Consider the following 22,917-nt stretch of genomic DNA (forward strand, 5'->3'; position numbering starts at 1 on the left):
ACAAAAAAAATTACAAAAAATATTAACAATAAATAAGCCTCTAAAAGATTTAAAAATGAGGCGAAAAGAATCAGATATATATATATTTTAAAAATAGATTTTAGAGATCAAATTTTTTATTCAAATATTTATAACATTGTTCTAAATTCTTCGCTTGACAAGTCTCACCTCGGTCATATATATTAGAGCACACGGGTTTATAAAACTTATGAGAAGGTGTAACATTTTTTGAACTTAATATCGCAAGCTTGTGACCTGAGTGGGGGCATTATTGTGATGGAACATGGGTTTGGATATTCTTGGTTGGGCTAAATGGATTTGCAATATGCTGTCCTGTCCTCTCCAAGTTGAGAGTTGGGTCTCGGGACTTGGGTGTAGGCTAGAGGGTAAAGGGTTAATAGGCTGCTGCACCCTCGGCCCACATGGCCTGGTATGTTTTGCTCATAAACCATCACTTTTTTTTTAACTAATTTCTTTTTAATAAAAACTTTAGAAGTAGATTATAGTTGAATTTTTTTTAACAATTAAACAATATTTTCCGTTCATAATTTTCTTTTGCACAACTATTAAACGATGGAATACTTTTTTTTAACAACTGTTAAATAATTTTTTTCATCCGTAATTTTTTTTGAAAAATACTTTAGAATCAAACAAAAATTAAATTTAACACTAACAAATTATCTAGCTAATCAATTTAATCCTTAAAATTTTTAAAATTGATTAATTAAGTCGAGTTTTATAATTATCTACTTTGACATTGTTAATAAAATGACAATAACAACGTCGTGCCAATATGGTCCAATATCTTTTGAATTTTTTTCACCAACATATATCGATAAACTTTATTTTAATTGTTATTCAATAATTAATTTAGTCATGAGTTTTATAATAAAGTAAATTAACTTAGTCTCTTATGTAGATTATCTTTTTGATGAAATTAGTAAAATCCTAAAATAATGATGATCATTATCTTTTTCTTCATTGATTAGGTTAAGGAATCAATAAATAAGGGATTTGAAATAATAATAAAAAAGTGGAAATGCTTTGTGTCACTCATGCTTCCAACCTTCCTGCAATCATATGATTCAACAAATAAATAGTTAAGCATTACATTTTTTTTCCAGATTGAGACAAACATTAAGCATAAAGCTTACAAGTTAATCTCATTTTCTGGCTTCCATACCCGAACAAGTTTGTCATAGAATGAGCAAGTAGCCACAATTGGTTTGGTTCTCTCAACTCTGTGATTTGCTTCACCTTTCTGCCAATCTACTCCATATGCAAGGGAATCATGCTTCTTGTAAGTTTCCAACACTTCGTTGCCCTTGACGAAAACAATTGCAAAACCATTGTGCATACATGCAGCCAAGACCAAGTTTGGAATGTAGGGATGGTGCTTCACCCTCCAAACTCCTCCCCCTAAGCCAATTGAAGTCTCATTAACAGGTTTTGAGATTGTTCTCAAGTCCCATACCCTCAAGGTTTCGTCGTAGCTACCGGTTACTAAGCTATTTGGATCATGAGAACTCTTTTGAATGCAACAAATACCCATTTTATGAGCTTTGGAATTCTGAAATACCAGATTGGAAGGACCATCCCTTAAATCCCAACAACTGAATTTACAATCATCAGAGCCAGTATATACCAAATTTGGTTGGTGGATATCAAATGCGGTTGTCCAGAGTTCAAAGTCATGTGCCTTCCATTCTTCTTGTATTTCCAACTTGGATTCAAGGAAAGAAACAATGGATACAGAGCCATCAGAAAGCCCCACGGTCATGGATGTGCCTGAAGGGTTCCAGTCCAAATCTGAGAGAATATTAGAATAAGATGTCAGTTATACATGTATCAGTTACTGTCTAATCTTTTTGGATAGTGCCATTTGTGGGGGTTTGGATTTCACCTACAAATAGGATAATGTGTTCTTTCAAATCTTAATTGTCGTTGTTATTTCTTAACTTGCACAAGCTATGACCCATTATCAACTGAGGTAGATGTGGATATATATTATTAATTAATTTATTATGGTACTATATACTATACTATATACACCTTAAAGTTGTGTTATTTTATTCCACTTCCTTTGGAAAATGAAATATTAATGGTATGCTTTGAGTTTGTACTTATTGAGAATGAGAATGTTTTGAAGCAAAGACTATGAATTGGGATGTTTGTTAACAAAGATGACTCATCTCGTGCATTTTCTTTTTGGGGGTCATGTAATGATATCTTCTGTACTGATAACGATATATACTGTAAAATTGCAGCAAAAATTTTAGTACTAGTATGACATGATAGTGAATTTATTAACCGAATCCCCAAGTTATTATGAGTGTTATTTCTTTTTCGGCTTGAGTTATTGTGAATTATTTATCAATCACCTTTATTTTCTTCTTCTATACTTTTCATAGTTATATTCAGAAGGAAACTGTCCATGAAATGATTTTTGGCAAACACAATATATTAATTACTTTTAAGAATTGTGTTTATGAGCAATGAAGATGTTCATATAGTTGCCCTTAAGCTTCCTAGTTCTTAAGAGGAATGGAAAAGATGCAATATAATATATACTTTAACCACATAGAATTTTCCTTAAAAGTAAAGTATAAGCTAGGTATAAGTAATTTTTAAAAAGTCAACTATAAACTAGGTATAATGAATAATGCAGTCCACAATTTTTCATTGTAATTCGAATCAAATTTTTTCTTCTAAAATTAAGGAATTTTTCTCTTCTCTCTACTAATTTTATAATCAAAATGTACCACATAACATTGTCTCGTTATAATTAAAATTAAATATTTTCTTCCAAAATTAAAGAATTATTCCCTTCTCCTTACTAATTTTACAACCAAAATATATCACATGTTACTCCTTCATTACAATTGAAATAAAATATTTTCCTCCAAAATTAAAGAGTTCTCCCCTCCTCCCTCTTTCTTTTTCTATTTCTCTCATTTCTTCAACCACTCTATCTATTTTAAATATCATTATCAATATCAATGACTAATTACTAATTTGACAATTAAAATATGCAAAATGACATTCTTTAATTGCATTAAAATTAAAATTGAAATATACCTATATTATGTATCATATATTACTATCTAATTTAATAATCAAATGTGTCACATGACACTTTCTTATTAAAATTGAGAAAAAATATTTTTTTTTCAAAATTAATAAACTCCCTTCTTAAATTCTCTCATCTACCTCTATTTTTTTATTTCTCTCTACTATTTTTACTCTATATATAATTTATATTTTATATTAGTAATTTGACAAATCAAAATATGTCATCGGATATTTTTTTACAATTAAAATAAAATTTTTTCTTCCAAAATTAACAAACTCTCACTCTCATTCTCATTCTTCATCTTTATCTTTCTCCCTATTTTCAATCATTCTCTATTTTTTCTATCTTTCTCTTCTATAGAAAATAAAATTGAAAGAAAAATATAATTTAAATAAAAAAATTTATTATTAGAAAAAATCTCTACATACAAGTGTTTTGCGTTTACAAGCTTTACAAGTCTAAAGAGAACGAAACCCACTAAACGCGCTGCCTATGTTACGTGCCTCTTTAACAGACTTTTGAATCTATTCAAATCAATTAACGCGCAAATATATAACTTCCATTTTTCAAAAGATTTCGTTTCTTTTTTCGAGTTTTTTGCCAAATTTGTTGAATCTCCTTCGTGCATTCTCTCTTTGCTTCGTTTTTTTTCGATTTTCTTGGTTTCTGAAATCAAGCTTTGAAATCGTTTTGAAGATAATGGAACTTCAGAAATACACCCAAACGATTAGATAAATACACCCAAACGGTTACAGAAATACACCCAAAAATTTTAAGAAATACACCCAAAACAGGGAGAGACAGTATATTTCTTCTTGAAATATTTTAATGTTTTGCTGGTTAAGGATGATGTACATGACAGAGACAATCTAGAAGAAAAACCTAGAAGAACAGTAAAACAGTATCTTGAATAATGTTTCTTCGTTTTTTCAGGTGATTTTTGATGGAGATTTGTATCTTTTCTTCTTGATTTCTTCTACTTTTCGCGAGGAGTTGGAACGTTTCTCCAAAATCGTAGTTTGTTTCGAATGTCCCTTGAATCTTGACGGTTTGCATTTTGATTGAGGAAGAAGAGGAAGAGTGAACGTGTTGTGGAAGGGTGATTAAGGCGCGTGCGTTGGACGCTTGATTCTAAAAGAGTGGTGCGCTTATTTTTTTTCTTGGACTTGGAGCAACTTGTATAGCTTGTAAACCAAAAAGGCTTGTATGCGTAACAAGCCTCCTATTATTATTATTATATACATAATTTTTTTATTTAATTTTAAATTTTTACCTCTTATATTTCTAATCTATATTTTCATTACTCTTCTCTTCATTCGATATTCCTTACACACGCTTCGGCCGGCCTGCTAACTGACAACCTCGGCTTAACTTCTTTATGTTCCAACACATTTTCCGGCCTTTCACTGCTGTGTGTGCTTGCCATTTTGCTTCAATACATCAGATTCATCTTCAAACTTGACATGTGAAATCATTTCATAATCATGATCTGCTGTTCTATGTCCTCGGCCACGACCTCTACCTCTCCCCCTACTCCTTCCTCTGCCACTAGTATTTCTGGCCTCTAGCTGCGCAAATTATAAGATAACATAAAAAAAAACTGATATATTACTGCGGATTCATACAAGAAAAAGGAGAAGTCATATAACTTCTAATTTGAAGTAATTTAAAACATTTGATACATTACCATCTTATTTCTCTTTTGCTCCTCGTCGCTGTCATTATCATCATCTTCCGCAATTTTCCTGATGTAAGATATAAGATAAACAAAATTCAGCGAGAATAGAATATTTTCAAAATAACAAACAACAGAATCAAGCAAGCACAAACCTCTTCTTAGGGATAGAACGATCATCACCCGTCGCACCAGAACCACCTAAATCAGGAACCTTGTTGAGAATATCTTTCAGAAAATCAAACACATTAAATGTCTGGACACAATGCTTTCTGCAAAGGCAAGGATTCAAGTAATTGAAGCTATTATCTTTCAAGGAATTATGGAAGTATAAATACAAGTAAAATTTAGATAGTAAAATAAAGAATTTAATTTTGATGGGCAGTCAGTGTAAAGCAGTTCTACACGTGCATCCAATTACGTATTGTCACATCAGCAAAATAACCACCTTTTAGTTTGACTGCGTGAATAGTTATCCAAAAGAATGAATATGATTGGATAATTATGTAGAAGTTTTACACTGTCAGTGCATCAAAATTAAATTTATAAAATAAAATAAAAATATTACAAGCTTAAATTAAGATGGGAAATAACAATCTAAATATTGTCCTTATCTCTGATGGATTTTAATTGTATTCTACCTAAGTGCATCACAAATCAACTAGACTACAGAAAATATCAATCATTGTTCCATTCTTCTCTTTGAATGGAGAGGAGAGGCAGGAATAAGAATATAGAAGACAAGCCATTTTCTCCACTGTTTGTAGAACATGATCCTTTAGGAATAAATTATTATCAAATACGTCTTGTTGATACTATTTATTTTGTTGTTGCTAATTATCAATAGATTAAGTAGTATCGAGCATGTATGTACTCATGAATTATAAAGTCCAACAAATAGTTTACAATTTATACTTTATACACAGTTTAACCATTAGAGGCCAGTTTTATTAGTAGAACTCTAATATATAAACACTTTCTCAACTACCATACAAATATAAGCAAAAATTTATGACAGTCATCTCCTTGAGAAATTGACAAGACATCATAAGATAGAAGCTCTTACAAGAACAGATATGTAAGAATCCAGCTTTTGTAAATTTTGATATATAGAATTGATAGCATCCCTGATTTCACAATCTGTCCACTAAGAATCCTCCTGATTTATTTCCAGCAGCTTCTTAAACAGTAGTGGAATTGAATAGCTTCCATCAACAGAAGAATCAGTCTGAAAAGTGAATGTTGGTTCCAGGAAGAAAAGGTTAAATATGGAAAAAAAATTGCCAAATACAAGTTGAAAATTTACTAGCATCCGATTTCTGAACACATAAACAAGTTACAAGCATAAATATTTGCAGAGCACACACATATTTGAATATCATGACTAAAGATGCTGAAAAACTGTAAATCTTAAAGAGTGTATCAAAACAAAATCATGATAATAACGAATGAAAACAATAAAATAAAATAAAATAAAACCTCTGATTTAGATTGCCAAAACTGGAGATTCTTCTCTATACTATGCAAGTTCAACAAAACATGTTCCCGTATATCCTCCAATACACCATGCACTCTAGATTCCTTTATGATCCTGCAAGATAACATCATCATAATCAAAACCTAAACCTAGCATTCATTGCACGTGAAAAAAAAAGAATTATACAACGCGGAGAAATTAAATTCACGAGTAGAATCGAAGCGTGACATCGATTTCAATTCAGTTAGAAGTTATCGGAAAATGAAAATGAGCATACATGGAAGAGTCGCGGAAATTGGAAGGGAGAGGAAGAGGTATGCATTGGCGGTGGTGGATTGATCGGAAATGAGCGGCGAGGTTGGAGAGGAAGCGGAGGAGATTGGATGGATGGAAGGGGTAGAAAGCGCGAAGACGGTTGCGGAGGTAGTTGGAGTAGAGTGAGACGATGGCTACGTTGCTGGTTTTGGTGGATTCGGTTTCCGCCATTAAGTTTGAAGTCCCACATTGGTGATGTCTATTGAAGAACAAGAGTTTATATAATTAATGAGAAGTAACAATGTTTGCCAAGCTTAGTAATGCAAGGCATTAAGATGTTACAATTGGGCTTGAATGGGTGTCTGTTGATCTGTTTTCTCGTACCGAGTTGGGCCTCGGTTGTGCCTGACTCACAACACTAAAGGGATAACGGGTCACTGCACCAGCCCTTTTTGGCCATTAAGTTTGAAGTTCCACATCGGTGATATCTATTGAAGAACAAGAGTATCGAGTTGGGCCTCGGTTGTGCCTGACTCACAACACTAAAGGGATAACGGGTCACTGCACCAGCCCTTTTTGGCCATTAAGTTTGAAGTCCCACATCGGTGATATCTATTGAAGAACAAGAGTATATATAATTAATGAGAAGTAATGATGTTTGCCAAGCTTGGCAATGCAAGGCATTATGATGTTACAATTGGGCTTGAATGGGTGTTTGTTGACCTGTTCTCTCGTACCGAGTTGGGCCTCGGTTGTGCCTGACTCACAACACTAAAGGGATAACGGGTCACTGCACCAGTCCTTTTTGGCCATTAAGTTTGAAGTCCCACATCGGAACAAGAGTATATATAATTAATGAGAATTAATGATGTTTGCCAAGCTTGGCAATGCAAGGCATTATGATGTTACAATTGGGCTTGAATGGATCTATTGAAGAACAAGAGTATATATAATTAATGAGAACTAATGATGTTTGCCAAGCTTGGCAATGCAAGGCATTATGATGTTACAATTGGGCTTGAATGGGTGTTTGTTGACCTGTTCTCTCGTACCGAGTTGGGCCTCGGTTGTGCCTGACTCACAACACTAAAGGGATAACGGGTCACTGCACCAGCCCTTTTTAGTAATGATGTTTGCCAAGCTTGGCAATGCAAGGCATTATGATGTTACAATTGGGCTTGAATGGGTGTTTGTTGACCTGTTCTCTCATACCGAGTTGGGCCTCGGTTGTGCCTGACTCACAACACTAAAGGGATAACGGGTCACTGCACCAGCCCTTTTTGGCCATTAAGTTTGAAGTCCCACATCGGTGATATCTATTGAAGAACAAGAGTATATATAATTAATGAGAAGTAATGATGTTTGCCAAGCTTGGCAATGCAAGACATTATGATGTTACAATTGGGCTTGAATGGGTGTTTGTTGACCTGTTCTCTCGTACCGAGTTGGGCCTCGGTTGTGCCTGACTCACAACACTAAAGGGATAACGGGTCACTGCACCAGCCCTTTTTGGCCATTAAGTTTGAAGTCCCACATCGGTGATATCTATTGAAGAACAAGAGTATATATAATTAATGAGAAGTAATGATGTTTACCAAGCTTGGCAATGCAAGGCATTATGATGTTACAATTGGGCTTGAATGGGTGTTTGTTGACCTGTTCTCTCGTACCGAGTTGGGCCTCGGTTGTGCCTGACTCACAACACTAAAGGGATAACGGGTCACTGCACCAGCCCTTTTTGGCCATTAAGTTTGAAGTCCCACATCGGTGATATCTATTGAAGAACAAGAGTATATATAATTAATGAGAAGTAATGATGTTTGCCAAGCTTGGCAATGCAAGGCATTATGGTGTTACAATTGGGCTTGAATGGATCTATTGAAGAACATGAGTATATATAATTAATGAGAAGTAATGATGTTTGCCAAGCTTGGCAATGCAAGGCATTATGATGTTACAATTGGGCTTGAATGGGTGTTTGTTGACCTGTTCTCTCGTACCGGGTTGGGCCTCGGTTGTGCCTGACTCACAACACTAAAGGGATAACGGGTCACTGCACCAGCCCTTTTTAGTAATGATGTTTGCCAAGCTTGGCAATGCAAGGCATTATGATGTTACAATTGGGCTTGAATGGGTGTTTGTTGACCTGTTCTCTCGTACCGAGTTGGGCCTCGGTTGTGCCTGACTCACAACACTAAAGGGATAACGGGTCACTGCACCAGCCCTTTTTGGCCATTAAGTTTGAAGTCCCACATCGGTGATATCTATTGAAGAACAAGAGTATATATAATTAATGAGAAGTAATGATGTTTGCCAAGCTTGGCAATGCAAGGCATTATGATGTTACAATTGGGCTTGAATGGGTGTTTGTTGACCTGTTCTCTTGTACCGAGTTGGGTCTCGGTTGTGCCTGACTCACAACACTAAAGGGATAACGGGTCACTGCACCAGCCCTTTTTGGCCATTAAGTTTGAAGTCCCACATCGGTGATATCTATTGAAGAACAAGAGTATATATAATTAATGAGAAGTAATGATGTTTGCCAAGCTTGGCAATGCAAGGCATTATGATGTTACAATTGGGCTTGAATGGGTGTTTGTTGACCTGTTCTCTCGTACCGAGTTGGACCTCGGTTGTGCCTGACTCACAACACTAAAGGGATAACGGGTCACTGCACCAGCCCTTTTTGGCCATTAAGTTTGAAGTCCCACATCGGTGATATCTATTGAAGAACAAGAGTATATATAATTAATGAGAAGTAATGATGTTTGCCAAGCTTGGCAATGCAAGGCATTATGATGTTACAATTGGGCTTGAATGGGTGTTTGTTGACCTGTTCTCTCGTACCGAGTTGGGCCTCGGTTGTGCCTGACTCACAACACTAAAGGGATAACGGGTCACTGCACCAGCCCTTTTTGGCCATTAAGTTTGAAGTCCCACATCGGTGATATCTATTGAAGAACAAGAGTATATATAATTAATGAGAAGTAATGATGTTTACCAAGCTTGGCAATGCAAGGCATTATGATGTTACAATTGGGCTTGAATGGGTGTTTGTTGACCTGTTCTCTCGTACCGAGTTGGGCCTCGGTTGTGCCTGACTCACAACACTAAAGGGATAACGGGTCACTGCACCAGCCCTTTTTGGCCATTAAGTTTGAAGTCCCACATCGGTGATATCTATTGAAGAACAAGAGTATATATAATTAATGAGAAGTAATGATGTTTGCCAAGCTTGGCAATGCAAGGCATTATGATGTTACAATTGGGCTTGAATTGGGTGTTTGTTGACCTGTTCTCTCGTACCGAGTTGGGCCTCGGTTGTGCCTGACTCACAACACTAAAGGGATAACGGGTCACTGCACCAGCCCTTTTTGGCCATTAAGTTTGAAGTCCCACATCGGTGATATCTATTGAAGAACAAGAGTATATATAATTAATGAGAAGTAATGATGTTTGCCAAGCATTATGATGTTACAATTGGGCTTGAATGGGTGTTTGTTGACCTGTTCTCTCGTACCGAGTTGGGCCTCGGTTGTGCCTGACTCACAACACTAAAGGGATAACGGGTCACTGCACCAGCCCTTTTTGGCATTAAGTTTGAAGTCCCACATCGGTGATATCTATTGAAGAACAAGAGTATATATAATTAATGAGAAGTAATGATGTTTGCCAAGCTTGGCAATGCAAGGCATTGTGATGTTACAATTGGGCTTGAATGGGTGTTTGTTGACCTGTTCTCTCGTACCGAGTTGGGCCTCGGTTGTGCCTGACTCACAACACTAAAGGGATAACGGGTCACTGCACCAGCCCTTTTTGGCCATTAAGTTTGAAGTCCCACATCGGTGATATCTATTGAAGAACAAGAGTATATATAATTAATGAGAAGTAATGATGTTTGCCAAGCTTGGCAATGCAAGGCATTATGATGTTACAATTGGGCTTGAATGGGTGTTTGTTGACCTGTTCTCTCGTACCGAGTTGGGCCTCGGTTGTGCCTGACTCACAACACTAAAGGGATAACGGGTCACTGCACCAGCCCTTTTTGGCCATTAAGTTTGAAGTCCCACATCGGTGATATCTATTGAAGAACAAGAGTATATATAATTAATGAGAAGTAATGATGTTTGCCAAGCTTGGCAATGCAAGGCATTATGATGTTACAATTGGGCTTGAATGGGTGTTTGTTGACCTGTTCTCTCGTACCGAGTTGGGCCTCGGTTGTGCCTGACTCACAACACTAAAGGGATAACGGGTCACTGCACCAGCCCTTTTTGGCCATTAAGTTTGAAGTCCCACATCGGTGATATCTATTGAAGAACAAGAGTATATATAATTAATGAGAAGTAATGATGTTTGCCAAGCTTGGCAATGCAAGGCATTATGATGTTACAATTGGGCTTGAATGGGTGTTTGTTGACCTGTTCTCTCGTACCGAGTTGGGCCTCGGTTGTGCCTGACTCACAACACTAAAGGGATAACGGGTCACTGCACCAGTCCTTTTTGGCCATTAAGTTTGAAGTCCCACATCGGAACAAGAGTATATATAATTAATGAGAATTAATGATGTTTGCCAAGCTTGGCAATGCAAGGCATTATGATGTTACAATTGGGCTTGAATGGATCTATTGAAGAACAAGAGTATATATAATTAATGAGAACTAATGATGTTTGCCAAGCTTGGCAATGCAAGGCATTATGATGTTACAATTGGGCTTGAATGGGTGTTTGTTGACCTGTTCTCTCGTACCGAGTTGGGCCTCGGTTGTGCCTGACTCACAACACTAAAGGGATAACGGGTCACTGCACCAGCCCTTTTTAGTAATGATGTTTGCCAAGCTTGGCAATGCAAGGCATTATGATGTTACAATTGGGCTTGAATGGGTGTTTGTTGACCTGTTCTCTCATACCGAGTTGGGCCTCGGTTGTGCCTGACTCACAACACTAAAGGGATAACGGGTCACTGCACCAGCCCTTTTTGGCCATTAAGTTTGAAGTCCCACATCGGTGATATCTATTGAAGAACAAGAGTATATATAATTAATGAGAAGTAATGATGTTTGCCAAGCTTGGCAATGCAAGACATTATGATGTTACAATTGGGCTTGAATGGGTGTTTGTTGACCTGTTCTCTCGTACCGAGTTGGGCCTCGGTTGTGCCTGACTCACAACACTAAAGGGATAACGGGTCACTGCACCAGCCCTTTTTGGCCATTAAGTTTGAAGTCCCACATCGGTGATATCTATTGAAGAACAAGAGTATATATAATTAATGAGAAGTAATGATGTTTGCCAAGCTTGGCAATGCAAGGCATTATGATGTTACAATTGGGCTTGAATGGGTGTTTGTTGACCTGTTCTCTCGTACCGAGTTGGGCCTCGGTTGTGCCTGACTCACAACACTAAAGGGATAACGGGTCACTGCACCAGCCCTTTTTGGCCATTAAGTTTGAAGTCCCACATCGGTGATATCTATTGAAGAACAAGAGTATATATAATTAATGAGAAGTAATGATGTTTGCCAAGCTTGGCAATGCAAGGCATTATGGTGTTACAATTGGGCTTGAATGGATCTATTGAAGAACATGATTATATAATTAATGAGAAGTAATGATGTTTGCCAAGCTTGGCAATGCAAGGCATTATGATGTTACAATTGGGCTTGAATGGGTGTTTGTTGACCTGTTCTCTCGTACCGGTTGGGCCTCGGTTGTGCCTGACTCACAACACTAAAGGGATAACGGGTCACTGCACCAGCCTTTTTAGTAATGATGTTTGCCAAGCTTGGCAATGCAAGGCATTATGATGTTACAATTGGGCTTGAATGGGTGTTTGTTGACCTGTTCTCTCGTACCGAGTTGGGCCTCGGTTGTGCCTGACTCACAACACTAAAGGGATAACGGGTCACTGCACCAGCCCTTTTTGGCCATTAAGTTTGAAGTCCCACATCGGTGATATCTATTGAAGAACAAGAGTATATATAATTAATGAGAAGTAATGATGTTTGCCAAGCTTGGCAATGCAAGGCATTATGATGTTACAATTGGGCTTGAATGGGTGTTTGTTGACCTGTTCTCTTGTACCGAGTTGGGCTCGGTTGTGCCTGACTCACAACACTAAAGGGATAACGGGTCACTGCACCAGCCCTTTTTGGCCATTAAGTTTGAAGTCCCACATCGGTGATATCTATTGAAGAACAAGAGTATATATAATTAATGAGAAGTAATGATGTTTGCCAAGCTTGGCAATGCAAGGCATTATGATGTTACAATTGGGCTTGAATGGGTGTTTGTTGACCTGTTCTCTCGTACCGAGTTGGACCTCGGTTGTGCCTGACTCACAACACTAAAGGGATAACGGGTCACTGCACCAGCCCTTTTTGGCCATTAAGTTTGAAGTCCCACATCGGTGATATCTATTGAAGAACAAGAGTATATATAATTAATGAGAAGTAATGATGTTTGCCAAGCTTGGCAATGCAAGGCATTATGATGTTACAATTGGGCTTGAATGGGTGTTTGTTGACCTGTTCTCTCGTACCGAGTTGGGCCTCGGTTGTGCCTGACTCACAACACTAAAGGGATAACGGGTCACTGCACCAGCCCTTTTTGGCCATTAAGTTTGAAGTCCCACATCGGTGATATCTATTGAAGAACAAGAGTATATATAATTAATGAGAAGTAATGATGTTTACCAAGCTTGGCAATGCAAGGCATTATGATGTTACAATTGGGCTTGAATGGGTGTTTGTTGACCTGTTCTCTCGTACCGAGTTGGGCCTCGGTTGTGCCTGACTCACAACACTAAAGGGATAACGGGTCACTGCACCAGCCCTTTTTGGCCATTAAGTTTGAAGTCCCACATCGGTGATATCTATTGAAGAACAAGAGTATATATAATTAATGAGAAGTAATGATGTTTGCCAAGCTTGGCAATGCAAGGCATTATGATGTTACAATTGGGCTTGAATGGGTGTTTGTTGACCTGTTCTCTCGTACCGAGTTGGGCCTCGGTTGTGCCTGACTCACAACACTAAAGGGATAACGGGTCACTGCACCAGCCCTTTTTGGCCATTAAGTTTGAAGTCCCACATCGGTGATATCTATTGAAGAACAAGAGTATATATAATTAATGAGAAGTAATGATGTTTGCCAGCCAAGGCATTATGATGTTACAATTGGGCTTGAATGGGTGTTTGTTGACCTGTTCTCTCGTACCGAGTTGGGCCTCGGTTGTGCCTGACTCACAACACTAAAGGGATAACGGGTCACTGCACCAGCCCTTTTTGGCATTAAGTTTGAAGTCCCACATCGGTGATATCTATTGAAGAACAAGAGTATATATAATTAATGAGAAGTAATGATGTTTGCCAAGCTTGGCAATGCAAGGCATTATGATGTTACAATTGGGCTTGAATGGGTGTTTGTTGACCTGTTCTCTCGTACCGAGTTGGGCCTCGGTTGTGCCTGACTCACAACACTAAAGGGATAACGGGTCACTGCACCAGCCCTTTTTGGCCATTAAGTTTGAAGTCCCACATCGGTGATATCTATTGAAGAACAAGAGTATATATAATTAATGAGAAGTAATGATGTTTGCCAAGCTTGGCAATGCAAGGCATTATGATGTTACAATTGGGCTTGAATGGGTGTTTGTTGACCTGTTCTCTCGTACCGAGTTGGGCCTCGGTTGTGCCTGACTCACAACACTAAAGGGATAACGGGTCACTGCACCAGCCCTTTTTGGCCATTAAGTTTGAAGTCCCACATCGGTGATATCTATTGAAGAACAAGAGTATATATAATTAATGAGAAGTAATGATGTTTGCCAAGCTTGGCAATGCAAGGCATTATGATGTTACAATTGGGCTTGAATGGGTGTTTGTTGACCTGTTCTCTCGTACCGAGTTGGGCCTCGGTTGTGCCTGACTCACAACACTAAAGGGATAACGGGTCACTGCACCAGCCCTTTTTGGCCATTAAGTTTGAAGTCCCACATCGGTGATATCTATTGAAGAACAAGAGTATATATAATTAATGAGAAGTAATGATGTTTGCCAAGCTTGGCAATGCAAGGCATTATGATGTTACAATTGGGCTTGAATGGGTGTTTGTTGACCTGTTCTCTCGTACCGAGTTGGGCCTCGGTTGTGCCTGACTCACAACACTAAAGGGATAACGGGTCACTGCACCAGCCTTTTTGGCCATTAAGTTTGAAGTCCCACATCGGAACAAGAGTATATATAATTAATGAGAATAATGATGTTGCCAAGCTTGGCAATGCAAGGCATTATGATGTTACAATTGGCTGAATGATCTATTGAAGAACAAGAGTATATATAATTAATGAGAATAATGATGTTTGCCAAGCTTGGCAATGCAAGGCATTATGATGTTACAATTGGGCTTGAATGGGTGTTTGTTGACCTGTTCTCTCGTACCGAGTTGGGCCTCGGTTGTGCCTGACTCACAACACTAAAGGGATAACGGGTCACTGCACCAGCCCTTTTTAGTAATGATGTTTGCCAAGCTTGGCAATGCAAGGCATTATGATGTTACAATTGGGCTTGAATGGGTGTTTGTTGACCTGTTCTCTCGTACCGAGTTGGGCCTCGGTTGTGCCTGACTCACAACACTAAAGGGATAACGGGTCACTGCACCAGCCCTTTTTGGCCATTAAGTTTGAAGTCCCACATCGGTGATATCTATTGAAGAACAAGAGTATATATAATTAATGAGAAGTAATGATGTTTGCCAAGCTTGGCAATGCAAGGCATTATGATGTTACAATTGGGCTTGAATGGGTGTTTGTTGACCTGTTCTCTCGTACCGAGTTGGGCCTCGGTTGTGCCTGACTCACAACACTAAAGGGATAACGGGTCACTGCACCAGCCCTTTTTGGCCATTAAGTTTGAAGTCCCACATCGGTGATATCTATTGAAGAACAAGAGTATATATAATTAATGAGAAGTAATGATGTTTGCCAAGCTTGGCAATGCAAGGCATTATGATGTTACAATTGGGCTTGAATGGGTGTTTGTTGACCTGTTCTCTCGTACCGAGTTGGGCCTCGGTTGTGCCTGACTCACAACACTAAAGGGATAACGGGTCACTGCACCAGCCCTTTTTGGCCATTAAGTTTGAAGTCCCACATCGGTGATATCTATTGAAGAACAAGAGTATATATAATTAATGAGAAGTAATGATGTTTGCCAAGCTTGGCAATGCAAGGCATTATGATGTTACAATTGGGCTTGAATGGGTGTTTGTTGACCTGTTCTCTCGTACCGAGTTGGGCCTCGGTTGTGCCTGACTCACAACACTAAAGGGATAACGGGTCACTGCACCAGCCCTTTTTGGCCATTAAGTTTGAAGTCCCACATCGGTGATATCTATTGAAGAACAAGAGTATATATAATTAATGAGAAGTAATGATGTTTGCCAAGCTTGGCAATGCAAGGCATTATGATGTTACAATTGGGCTTGAATGGGTGTTTGTTGACCTGTTCTCTCGTACCGAGTTGGGCCTCGGTTGTGCCTGACTCACAACACTAAAGGGATAACGGGTCACTGCACCAGCCCTTTTTGGCCATTAAGTTTGAAGTCCCACATCGGTGATATCTATTGAAGAACAAGAGTATATATAATTAATGAGAAGTAATGATGTTTGCCAAGCTTGGCAATGCAAGGCATTATGATGTTACAATTGGGCTTGAATGGGTGTTTGTTGACCTGTTCTCTCGTACCGAGTTGGGCCTCGGTTGTGCCTGACTCACAACACTAAAGGGATAACGGGTCACTGCACCAGCCCTTTTTGGCCATTAAGTTTGAAGTCCCACATCGGTGATATCTATTGAAGAACAAGAGTATATATAATTAATGAGAAGTAATGATGTTTGCCAAGCTTGGCAATGCAAGGCATTATGATGTTACAATTGGGCTTGAATGGGTGTTTGTTGACCTGTTCTCTCGTACCGAGTTGGGCCTCGGTTGTGCCTGACTCACAACACTAAAGGGATAACGGGTCACTGCACCAGCCCTTTTTGGCCATTAAGTTTGAAGTCCCACATCGGAACAAGAGTATATATAATTATGGCATTATGATGTTACAATTGGGCTTGAATGGGTGTTTGTTGACCTGTTCTCTCGTACCGAGTTGGGCCTCGGTTGTGCCTGACTCACAACACTAAAGGGATAACGGGTCACTGCACCAGCCCTTTTTGGCCATTAAGTTTGAAGTCCCACATCGGTGATATCTATTGAAGAACAAGAGTATATATAATTAATGAGAAGTAATGATGTTTGCCAAGCTTGGCAATGCAAGGCATTATGATGTTACAATTGGGCTTGAATGGGTGTTTGTTGACCTGTTCTCTCGTACCGAGTTGGGCCTCGGTTGTGCCTGACTCACAACACTAAAGGGATAACGGGTCACTGCACCAGCCCTTTTTGGCCATTAAGTTTGAAGTCCCACATCGGTGATATCTATTGAAGAACAAGAGTATATATAATTAATGAGAAGTAATGATGTTTGCCAAGCTTGGCAATGCAAGGCATTATGATGTTACAATTGGGCTTGAATGGGTGTTTGTTGACCTGTTCTCTCGTACCGAGTTGGGCCTCGGTTGTGCCTGACTCACAACACTAAAGGGATAACGGGTCACTGCACCAGCCCTTTTTGGCCATTAAGTTTGAAGTCCCACATCGGTGATATCTATTGAAGAACAAGAGTATATATAATTAATGAGAAGTAATGATGTTTGCCAAGCTTGGCAATGCAAGGCATTATGATGTTACAATTGGGCTTGAATGGGTGTTTGTTGACCTGTTCTCTCGTACCGAGTTGGGCCTCGGTTGTGCCTGACTCACAACACTAAAGGGATAACGGGTCACTGCACCAGCCCTTTTGGCCATTAAGTTTGAAGTCCCACATCGGTGATATCTATTGAAGAACAAGAGTATATATAATTAATGAGAAGTAATGATGTTTGCCAAGCTTGGCAATGCAAGGCATTATGATGTTACAATTGGGCTTGAATGGGTGTTTGTTGACCTGTTCTCTCGTACCGAGTTGGGCCTCGGTTGTGCCTGACTCACAACACTAAAGGGATAACGGGTCACTGCACCAGCCCTTTTTGGCCATTAAGTTTGAAGTCCCACATCGGTGATATCTATTGAAGAACAAGAGTATATATAATTAATGAGAAGTAATGATGTTTGCCAAGCTTGGCAATGCAAGGCATTATGATGTTACAATTGGGCTTGAATGGGTGTTTGTTGACCTGTTCTCTCGTACCGAGTTGGGCCTCGGTTGTGCCTGACTCACAACACTAAAGGGATAACGGGTCACTGCACCAGCCCTTTTTGGCCATTAAGTTTGAAGTCCCACATCGGTGATATCTATTGAAGAACAAGAGTATATATAATTAATGAGAAGTAATGATGTTTGCCAAGCTTGGCAATGCAAGGCATTATGATGTTACAATTGGGCTTGAATGGGTGTTTGTTGACCTGTTCTCTCGTACCGAGTTGGGCCTCGGTTGTGCCTGACTCACAACACTAAAGGGATAACGGGTCACTGCACCAGCCCTTTTTGGCCATTAAGTTTGAAGTCCCACATCGGAACAAGAGTATATATAATTAGGCATTATGATGTTACAATTGGGCTTGAATGGGTGTTTGTTGACCTGTTCTCTCGTACCGAGTTGGGCCTCGGTTGTGCCTGACTCACAACACTAAAGGGATAACGGGTCACTGCACCAGCCCTTTTGGCCATTAAGTTTGAAGTCCCACATCGGTGATACTATTGAAGAACAAGAGTATATATAATTAATGAGAAGTAATGATGTTTGCCAAGCTTGGCAATGCAAGGCATTATGATGTTACAATTGGGCTTGAATGGGTGTTTGTTGACCTGTTCTCTCGTACCGAGTTGGGCCTCGGTTGTGCCTGACTCACAACACTAAAGGGATAACGGGTCACTGCACCAGCCCTTTTGGCCATTAAGTTTGAAGTCCCACATCGGTGATATCTATTGAAGAACAAGAGTATATATAATTAATGAGAAGTAATGATGTTTGCCAAGCTTGGCAATGCAAGGCATTATGATGTTACAATTGGGCTTGAATGGGTGTTTGTTGACCTGTTCTCTCGTACCGAGTTGGGCCTCGGTTGTGCCTGACTCACAACACTAAAGGGATAACGGGTCACTGCACCAGCCCTTTTTGGCCATTAAGTTTGAAGTCCCACATCGGTGATATCTATTGAAGAACAAGAGTATATATAATTAATGAGAAGTAATGATGTTTGCCAAGCTTGGCAATGCAAGGCATTATGATGTTACAATTGGGCTTGAATGGGTGTTTGTTGACCTGTTCTCTCGTACCGAGTTGGGCCTCGGTTGTGCCTGACTCACAACACTAAAGGGATAACGGGTCACTGCACCAGCCCTTTTTGGCCATTAAGTTTGAAGTCCCACATCGGTGATATCTATTGAAGAACAAGAGTATATATAATTAATGAGAAGTAATGATGTTTGCCAAGCTTGGCAATGCAAGGCATTATGATGTTACAATTGGGCTTGAATGGGTGTTTGTTGACCTGTTCTCTCGTACCGAGTTGGGCCTCGGTTGTGCCTGACTCACAACACTAAAGGGATAACGGGTCACTGCACCAGCCCTTTTTGGCCATTAAGTTTGAAGTCCCACATCGGTGATATCTATTGAAGAACAAGAGTATATATAATTAATGAGAAGTAATGATGTTTGCCAAGCTTGGCAATGCAAGGCATTATGATGTTACAATTGGGCTTGAATGGGTGTTTGTTGACCTGTTCTCTCGTACCGAGTTGGGCCTCGGTTGTGCCTGACTCACAACACTAAAGGGATAACGGGTCACTGCACCAGCCCTTTTTGGCCATTAAGTTTGAAGTCCCACATCGGTGATATCTATTGAAGAACAAGAGTATATATAATTAATGAGAAGTAATGATGTTTGCCAAGCTTGGCAATGCAAGGCATTATGATGTTACAATTGGGCTTGAATGGGTGTTTGTTGACCTGTTCTCTCGTACCGAGTTGGGCCTCGGTTGTGCCTGACTCACAACACTAAAGGGATAACGGGTCACTGCACCAGCCCTTTTGGCCATTAAGTTTGAAGTCCCACATCGGTGATATCTATTGAAGAACAAGAGTATATATAATTAATGAGAAGTAATGATGTTTGCCAAGCTTGGCAATGCAAGGCATTATGATGTTACAATTGGGCTTGAATGGGTGTTTGTTGACCTGTTCTCTCGTACCGAGTTGGGCCTCGGTTGTGCCTGACTCACAACACTAAAGGGATAACGGGTCACTGCACCAGCCCTTTTTGGCCATTAAGTTTGAAGTCCCACATCGGTGATATCTATTGAAGAACAAGAGTATATATAATTAATGAGAAGTAATGATGTTTGCCAAGCTTGGCAATGCAAGGCATTATGATGTTACAATTGGGCTTGAATGGGTGTTTGTTGACCTGTTCTCTCGTACCGAGTTGGGCCTCGGTTGTGCCTGACTCACAACACTAAAGGGATAACGGGTCACTGCACCAGCCCTTTTTGGCCATTAAGTTTGAAGTCCCACATCGGAACAAGAGTATATATAATTAATGAGAAGTAATGATGTTTGCCAAGCTTGGCAATGCAAGGCATTATGATGTTACAATTGGGCTTGAATGGGTGTTTGTTGACCTGTTCTCTCGTACCGAGTTGGGCCTCGGTTGTGCCTGACTCACAACACTAAAGGGATAACGGGTCACTGCACCAGCCCTTTTTGGCCAAGAGTAATATATTAAAAAAGTATATAATTAATGAAAGTAATGATGTTTGCCAAGCTTGGCAATGCAAGGCATTATGATGTTACAATTGGGCTTGAATGGGTGTTTGTTGACCTGTTCTCTCGTACCGAGTTGGGCCTCGGTTGTGCCTGACTCACAACACTAAAGGGATAACGGGTCACTGCACCAGCCCTTTTTGGCCATTAAGTTTGAAGTCCCACATCGGTGATATCTATTGAAGAACAAGAGTATATATAATTAATGAGAAGTAATGATGTTTGCCAAGCTTGGCAATGCAAGGCATTATGATGTTACAATTGGGCTTGAATGGGTGTTTGTTGACCTGTTCTCTCGTACCGAGTTGGGCCTCGGTTGTGCCTGACTCACAACACTAAAGGGATAACGGGTCACTGCACCAGCCCTTTTTGGCCATTAAGTTTGAAGTCCCACATCGGATCTATGGAACAAGAGTATATATAATTAATGAGAAGTAATGATGTTTGCCAAGCTTGGCAATGCAAGGCATTATGATGTTACAATTGGGCTTGAATGGGTGTTTGTTGACCTGTTCTCTCGTACCGAGTTGGGCCTCGGTTGTGCCTGACTCACAACACTAAAGGGATAACGGGTACTGCACCAGCCCTTTTGGCCATTAAGTTTGAAGTCCCACATCGGTATATCTATTGAAGAACAAGAGTATATATAATTAATGAGAAGTAATGATGTTTGCCAAGCTTGGCAATGCAAGGCATTATGATGTTACAATTGGGCTTGAATGGGTGTTTGTTGACCTGTTCTCTCGTACCGAGTTGGGCCTCGGTTGTGCCTGACTCACAACACTAAAGGGATAACGGGTCACTGCACCAGCCCTTTTGGCCATTAAGTTTGAAGTCCCACATCGGTGATATCTATTGAAGAACAAGAGTATATATAATTAATGAGAAGTAATGATGTTTGCCAAGCTTGGCAATGCAAGGCATTATGATGTTACAATTGGGCTTGAATGGGTGTTTGTTGACCTGTTCTCTCGTACCGAGTTGGGCCTCGGTTGTGCCTGACTCACAACACTAAAGGGATAACGGGTCACTGCACCAGCCCTTTTTGGCCATTAAGTTTGAAGTCCCACATCGGTGATATCTATTGAAGAACAAGAGTATATATAATTAATGAGAAGTAATGATGTTTGCCAAGCTTGGCAATGCAAGGCATTATGATGTTACAATTGGGCTTGAATGGGTGTTTGTTGACCTGTTCTCTCGTACCGAGTTGGGCCTCGGTTGTGCCTGACTCACAACACTAAAGGGATAACGGGTCACTGCACCAGCCCTTTTTGGCCATTAAGTTTGAAGTCCCACATCGGTGATATCTATTGAAGAAAAGAGTATATATAATTAATGAGAAGTAATGATGTTTGCCAAGCTTGGCAATGCAAGGCATTATGATGTTACAATTGGGCTTGAATGGGTGTTTGTTGACCTGTTCTCTCGTACCGAGTTGGGCCTCGGTTGTGCCTGACTCACAACACTAAAGGGATAACGGGTCACTGCACCAGCCCTTTTTGGCCATTAAGTTTGAAGTCCCACATCGGTGATATCTATTGAAGAACAAGAGTATATATAATTAATGAGAAGTAATGATGTTTGCCAAGCTTGGCAATGCAAGGCATTATGATGTTACAATTGGGCTTGAATGGGTGTTTGTTGACCTGTTCTCTCGTACCGAGTTGGGCCTCGGTTGTGCCTGACTCACAACACTAAAGGGATAACGGGTCACTGCACCAGCCCTTTTGGCCTTTTATTTTTTTTTATAATCGAATTTTTTTAACAACAATTAAAAAAAATTATCTTCATATATTTTCTTTTGCACAACCATTAAATAATTTTTTCTATTCATATTTTTTTGGAAAACAAAATTTTAAATCAAATAAAAATTAAATTTCACACTAGTAAAATAGTACTCCAAAATTTATATTGTTGACAAAAAAATTCACAAAAAATATTAACAACAAATAAACTTTCTTATAACTTTTAAATTTCATTAATTAGGTCGAGTTTTATAATTATCTAAAATAAACTACTAAAATGGTACTCAAAAATTTATATTATTAACAAAAAAAATTACAAAAAATATTAACAATAAATAAGCCTCTAAAAGATTTAAAAATGAGGCGAAAAGAATCAGATATATATATTTTAAAAATAGATTTTAGAGATCAAATTTTTTATTCAAATATTTATAACATTGTTCTAAATTCTTCGCTTGACAAGTCTCACCTCGGTCATATATATTAGAGCACACGGGTTTATAAAACTTATGAGAAGGTGTAACATTTTTTGAACTTAATATCGCAAGCTTGTGACCTGAGTGGGGGCATTATTGTGATGGAACATGGGTTTGGATATTCTTGGTTGGGCTAAATGGATTTGCAATATGCTGTCCTGTCCTCTCCAAGTTGAGAGTTGGGTCTCGGGACTTGGGTGTAGGCGAGAGGGTAAAGGGTTAATAGGCTGCTGCACCCTCGGCCCACATGGCCTGGTATGTTTTGCTCATAAACCATCACTTTTTTTTTTAACTAATTTCTTTTTAATAAAAACTTTAGAAGTAGATTATAGTTGAATTTTTT

The 22,917-nt window shown here is 39.2% G+C and overlaps 2 protein-coding genes across 2 annotated transcripts; both read right to left on the reverse strand.

Moving 5' to 3' along the window:
• Positions 1-941: 941 nt before the first annotated feature.
• LOC112765696 (uncharacterized) lies at positions 942-1,800 on the reverse strand. Its single transcript, XM_029294589.2, has 2 exons — positions 1,184-1,800; positions 942-1,070 (listed from the first exon to the last, which is right to left on the reverse strand). The coding sequence occupies exons 1-2, from the start codon at positions 1,778-1,780 to the stop codon at positions 1,050-1,052; spliced, it is 618 nt and encodes a 205-aa protein (XP_029150422.2). The 5' UTR covers positions 1,781-1,800; the 3' UTR covers positions 942-1,049.
• A 2,658-nt stretch (positions 1,801-4,458) lies between these two features.
• On the reverse strand, positions 4,459-5,497 carry LOC112765698 (uncharacterized). The gene is made up of 4 exons (XM_072223083.1): positions 5,403-5,497; positions 4,904-5,020; positions 4,761-4,818; positions 4,459-4,641 (listed from the first exon to the last, which is right to left on the reverse strand). The coding sequence occupies exons 1-4, from the start codon at positions 5,495-5,497 to the stop codon at positions 4,477-4,479; spliced, it is 435 nt and encodes a 144-aa protein (XP_072079184.1). The 3' UTR covers positions 4,459-4,476.
• Between the last annotated feature and the right edge of the window lie 17,420 nt (positions 5,498-22,917).

This window comes from Arachis hypogaea, chromosome 17 (genome assembly GCF_003086295.3).
Source record: "Arachis hypogaea cultivar Tifrunner chromosome 17, arahy.Tifrunner.gnm2.J5K5, whole genome shotgun sequence".
NCBI classification, from domain to species: domain Eukaryota; kingdom Viridiplantae; phylum Streptophyta; class Magnoliopsida; order Fabales; family Fabaceae; genus Arachis; species Arachis hypogaea.

Coding starts and splice junctions, on each gene's coding strand:
- LOC112765696 (XM_029294589.2), bottom strand. CDS start 1,780: ATGACCGTGGGGCTTTCTGATGGCTCTGTATCCATTGTTTCTTTCCTT. Junction 1,071..1,183: donor TCTATGACAAACTTGTTCGG/GTATGGAAGCCA, acceptor ATATGATTGCAG/GAAGGTTGGAAGCATGAGTG.
- LOC112765698 (XM_072223083.1), bottom strand. CDS start 5,497: ATGGCTTGTCTTCTATATTCTTATTCCTGCCTCTCCTCTCCATTCAAA. Junction 5,021..5,402: donor TTCTGTAGTCTAGTTGATTT/GTGATGCACTTA, acceptor TTGCCTTTGCAG/AAAGCATTGTGTCCAGACAT. Junction 4,819..4,903: donor CGTTCTATCCCTAAGAAGAG/GTTTGTGCTTGC, acceptor ATCTTACATCAG/GAAAATTGCGGAAGATGATG.